The sequence below is a fragment of the Bubalus bubalis genome, chromosome 3 (genome assembly GCF_019923935.1).
Source record: "Bubalus bubalis isolate 160015118507 breed Murrah chromosome 3, NDDB_SH_1, whole genome shotgun sequence".
Lineage (NCBI taxonomy): Eukaryota > Metazoa > Chordata > Mammalia > Artiodactyla > Bovidae > Bubalus > Bubalus bubalis.
Window position 1 is genome coordinate 86,034,387 of NC_059159.1, and position 4,949 is coordinate 86,039,335.

Below are 4,949 nucleotides of genomic sequence, written 5' to 3' on the forward strand. Positions count from 1 at the left end.
TTAAAATTATACTGCCGCCACTGTCATCTTCCCAGAATCATTTTTTGGATTGGTTGCTTTATCTTTTCCATTCTTAGTACTCTTCACTCATTTGAGGGAATGACACAGGCATCTTTCCCACTCACCCAGTTTAGAAGGAAGGATGAATTTCTTCCTCTCTACTCCACATTGCATCAGCACAGCTCAAGCACAAGTAGTTTCTTAGGAATACCTTGGACATCACCAATAGATAGTCCTCTCTGGGAGATCTGGGAGATAAAGCTTGTTCAGTAAATTGTAAATATCAGAAGACAGGAGATCTATTGATGATGAGAAACCTGGAGGTCAGGATTATACATTTACCCAGATACTTCTAGCCTCTACTTCAGTTTGGTACAATAGAAGTAATGTTCCTGTACACTAAGTAGACATTAAAATTATAATAACCAATAGTACTGAGGTAACTGTAAAATGATGGAGAATTTCTTCAGCTTCTGGTCCTGTCAGGAAATGAGAGATTTCACAGAAATGAATTAATTCTTCTCTACCACTAGCGCCTAGGCCTACAATTAGGTAAATCTCCTAACTACTCTGCCTGCACTCATTCTGTTCTTTGTCCTTTACTTATTGCTTCCTGTAGACAGATTATTTTTTTTCCCCCTCAAATCTAATTAAGTTACTTAGCTCCACCAAAACCCTTCCATAGCTTCTACTGTTCTGAGGATAAAGAAAAACTTCTTCCATGGTCTTACACCCGGTGTGCTGTCTGGCTCTTGCCTGCCTTCTGGCCTCATCTCAGATCATTCACTGACCACTTTCTGACTTAAAAGTCACAGTGGCCTTCAGTCCAGTCCTTTACCCTGACATGTGTCTCCCACCACAAGGCCTTAGCACATGCAGTCCCATCTGACCTTCCTTCTGATTTTAGCTCCTGTGTCCTTGCCTCAGGACAGTCTTCTTTGATTTCTTCTACTACATTATGTCCTTATATCACAGGTGCCCACAGTACTACGTACGTCTCCTTTGTAACACTGGTTACCATTGCATTTCTGTGCTCTGCTTATTGCTCAGTCATGTCCAACTCTTTGTGACCCCATGAACTGTAGTGCACCAGTCTCCTCTGTCCACAGAATTTTCCAGGCAAGAATACTGGAGTGGGTTGTTCCTTCTGCAGGGGGTCTTCCTGACCCAGGGATCGAACCCGCATCTCCTGTGTCTCCCTTACTGGACTCTTTACCTCTGAGCCACTGGGGAAGCCCACTGCATTTTTACTTTTGTGTATGTCTTTGATTAATGTTCTTCTCTCCTGCTTAAGTATATAACCCGGGAGAGTGAGGGTCACAGTCTGCATCGTCTCATGCTACAGTTGCATATTGTGTAAATTTAGTAAATTCAGGTTGAAAGATAAGGCAAGTATTGCTAAAGACTGAAAATTATTAATTAAGTATTAAATAGCATACTTAGAAGAACTTATTTTTATATTTAAATCTTTAAAAATGTACTGTACATATCCCCATCTATATAAGCCAGACATGAAAATCATAATTTGATTTTTTTTTACTGATTCCTTTCTTATCAGCATCAGTACTTACACATAAACACAAAAATAGTCTCGGAAATATTGAACTAGAACCCCTTGTCTCAATCCCCTGATTGTTTAGTATTTTTTTCTTCCATTTTCCTTCTAGATCTCCTCTTAAAGGTGGTATGTATTTGCATGAGAATGGAAAATCAGACTAGATTGTTACAAGTATGTACAAAATAAAAATTCATTGACCCTCAATAATGGTCACAAAGGCCAACTACAAGAGGAACCATGGACTTTTATGCATGGCAGGTGTAACATTTATTTAGTCTGCTTAGAAATATTACTTAGTCTTTAGTTTTCAGCTATTTTCTGGATAGTTGAGATAAAGCAATATTTTCCTGGGCTCTGAAATCACTGCAGATGGTGACTGCAGCCACAAAATTAAAAGACACTTGCTACTTGGAAGAAAACCTATGACAAACTTAAACAGCATATTAAAAAGCAGAGACATCACTTTGACAACAAAGGTCTGTCTAGTCACGTATGGATGTGAGAATTGGACTGTAAAAACGGCTGAGCACCGAAGAATTTATGCTTTCCAACTGTAGTGCTGGAGAAGACTCTTGAGAGTCCCTTGGACTGCAAGAAGATCAAACCAGTCCATCCTAAAGGAAATCAGTCCTGAATATTCATTGGAAGAACTGATACTGAAGCTGAAGCTCCAATGCTTTGACCAAATGATGCAAAGAGCTGACTCATTAGAAAACATCCTGATGCTGGGAAAGATTGAGGGCAAGAGCGAAAGAGGGTGACAGAAGATGAGATGGTTGGAAGGCATCACTGACTCAATGGACATGAGTTTGAACAAACTCTGGAAGGTACTGAAGGACAGGGAAGCCTGGAGTGCTGCAGTCCATGGGGCCGCAAAAAGTCGAACCCGACTTAGTGACTGCAAAACAACAACAAGGTGGATAAAGTTATGTAATGTCTTGCTGCTTGTAGCTAAGGCCTCCAAAAAATTCAGATCATCTTAGTTTAATATCATCCTATTTTGTTTTTTATATGCATTGTTTTTTCTTTTTATTTACATATATTTATTTTTAATTGAATGATAATTGCTTTACAATATTGTGTTGGTTTCTGCCATATATTGACATGAATCAGCCATAGGTATACATATAATGCCCTTTCTCTGGAACCTCCCTCCCCACTCCCACCCCATCCCACCCCTATAGGAACATCACTCTATTTTAGATAGAAAAAAGTAGATGTCTTTTTTTTAAATCATAAACTGCATGTATTTAATTTAAATCATACATATATCATGTATTTATTGTTCATCAACTTAGTTTAACATTATTCTCTTACAGATAGAAAAAATAGGTGTCTCTTTTAAAATCATAAACTGCAAGTATTATTGTTTGGTAATAGCAGAATTGAGAATTAAACCTAATTCTTATGAAAAAGAAAACTCTCTTACAAACAAGGCCCTCTCTCCCCAAATCTCATAATATGAAAAGAGAAAAAGAAAAAGAAAAATCTTTTCCAAATAAAAGAATCCTATAATAATCTAGTTCAAAAGATTTGGCTTATATTTTTCTTTAACATTTAGCAATTCATTGAAACTTTAAAAAATATTAGAAATTCTCAGTTTCTATATCTTTTTTCCATGTGGTATATATAACTTAAAATAGCAGGGAGCTTAAAGAAAAAGAGTTTAGAGGCAATTAATAATTTAAATGACACAGGAAAACTGAAAGGGAGAACTGAAAGTGGGAAATTCCTCTCAAATAGAAAGAATGGAGGGCCATCCTGTATAAGTAGCCCACACTCAAGGACGAAGGACATTCACTCTGCAAACCCTCGAAGACTCAGCTTCAGCATCTACTAGCAGAACAGGTAGCCCTGTGCCTGTTTTCATCATGACCTACCGGTGCCTCCTCCCGATGGTTCTCCTGCTGTGTTTCTCCACCACAGCTCTTTCCAGGAGCTACAGCTTGCTTCGATTCCAACAAAGGCGGAACCTTTTGGTGTGTCAGAAACTCCTGGGGCAGTTACCTTCAACTCCTCAACATTGCCTCGAGTTCAGGATGGACTTCCAGATGCCTGAGGAGATGAAGCAAGCACAGCAGTTCCGGAAGGAAGATGCCATATTGGTCATGTATGAGATGCTCCAGCAGATCTTTGGCATTCTCACCAGAGACTTCTCCAGCACTGGCTGGTCTGAGACCATCATTGAGGACCTCCTTGAGGAACTCTATGGGCAGATGAATCGTCTGGAGCCAATCCAGAAGGAAATAATGCAGAAGCAAAACTCCACTATGGGAGACACAACCGTTCTTCACCTGAGGAAATATTACTTCAACCTCGTGCAGTACCTGAAGTCCAAGGAGTACAACAGGTGTGCCTGGACAGTCGTGAGAGTGCAAATACTCAAGAATTTTTCTTTCCTGATGAGACTAACAGGTTACCTCCGTGACTGAACATCTCCCACCTGTAGCTCTGGGTATGGACAATGTGACTTGGAGGTGAGACTCTTCAGCCAGCAGAGGCTCTTAAAGTAACTGACAATGCAATGCACTGGATTTCAATGGACAGTTAAAGACTAAGCTGTTTTTAAATTGATTTATGCTTTATTTATTTATTTAAACTTTTTTATGGGAAATAAATTATTTATGAAACAAAAGTCAACGTGGCAGTTTTAATGTCAACTTGATTTATGTGACAACACATTACTAAAATTGCAGAGCACGTAGGAGACATTCTTTATAGAATGAGCCTGCCGAGTTGTAGAGTTTCTGGCCCCTGCCCTCAATGAATTTAAAATGAAAGGAAGTTATGTGGAATATACAAGGTAAAAGATGGTAAGGGAAGTGATTTTAGGAGGAGAATTGTGGCCTGAGCCTCTACAGAATTAAAATGTAGACACAAGCAGATGACTGTGGCCTTAGAAGCAGGGGCGCCTACTTTCTGCACTCTGCCCCAGGTTCTTTGGCCCTCAATGTAGAATTTGCCTGGCTGTCAGGGTAACTGGAGGAATATTTCAACTCTTGTGTTTGCCCTTAATTCATCCCTATTCTCTGTGGGATGTCCTGCTTTCCTTTCCACATCCCCCATCCATAGGATTTTAAAATATTTATGTCGCTCCCCACCCCCCAGCCATGCCCAAGGGTGAGAAGTTCCCTGGCACTTCCGTGAAACTGTTAAGTAGCAGTCTCTTTATTGCACTCTTCATGAAACAGCCAAACTGTATGGTTGTCTTAGGAGAGCTGGGGTCTCTGTCTGCTTCCGGGGCATAGAGGCCAGGAGGAAAAAAAGACTCTGCTTGATACCCCCGCCATCTAACTAGTTTTTTTTTCCTCATTTTTTCCCCCCAGAAAAGCGAGTCTGCTCCTCGTTCTCCCTTCCTTGTTCATACAGGACTATCCTATCTGCTTTTCCT

At 40.0% G+C, this 4,949-nt stretch overlaps 1 protein-coding gene across 1 annotated transcript; it reads left to right on the forward strand.

Annotated features, from left to right (window-relative positions):
- Positions 1-3,280: 3,280 nt before the first annotated feature.
- On the forward strand, positions 3,281-4,355 carry LOC102402697 (interferon beta-2). Its single transcript, XM_006059090.4, has one exon. The coding sequence runs from the start codon at positions 3,430-3,432 to the stop codon at positions 3,988-3,990; it is 561 nt and encodes a 186-aa protein (XP_006059152.4). The 5' UTR covers positions 3,281-3,429; the 3' UTR covers positions 3,991-4,355.
- The last annotated feature ends 594 nt before the right edge of the window (positions 4,356-4,949 follow it).

Bases quoted from the DNA above. Each gene is read 5' to 3' on its own strand.
- LOC102402697 (XM_006059090.4), top strand. From the start codon at position 3,430: ATGACCTACCGGTGCCTCCTCCCGATGGTTCTCCTGCTGTGTTTCTCC.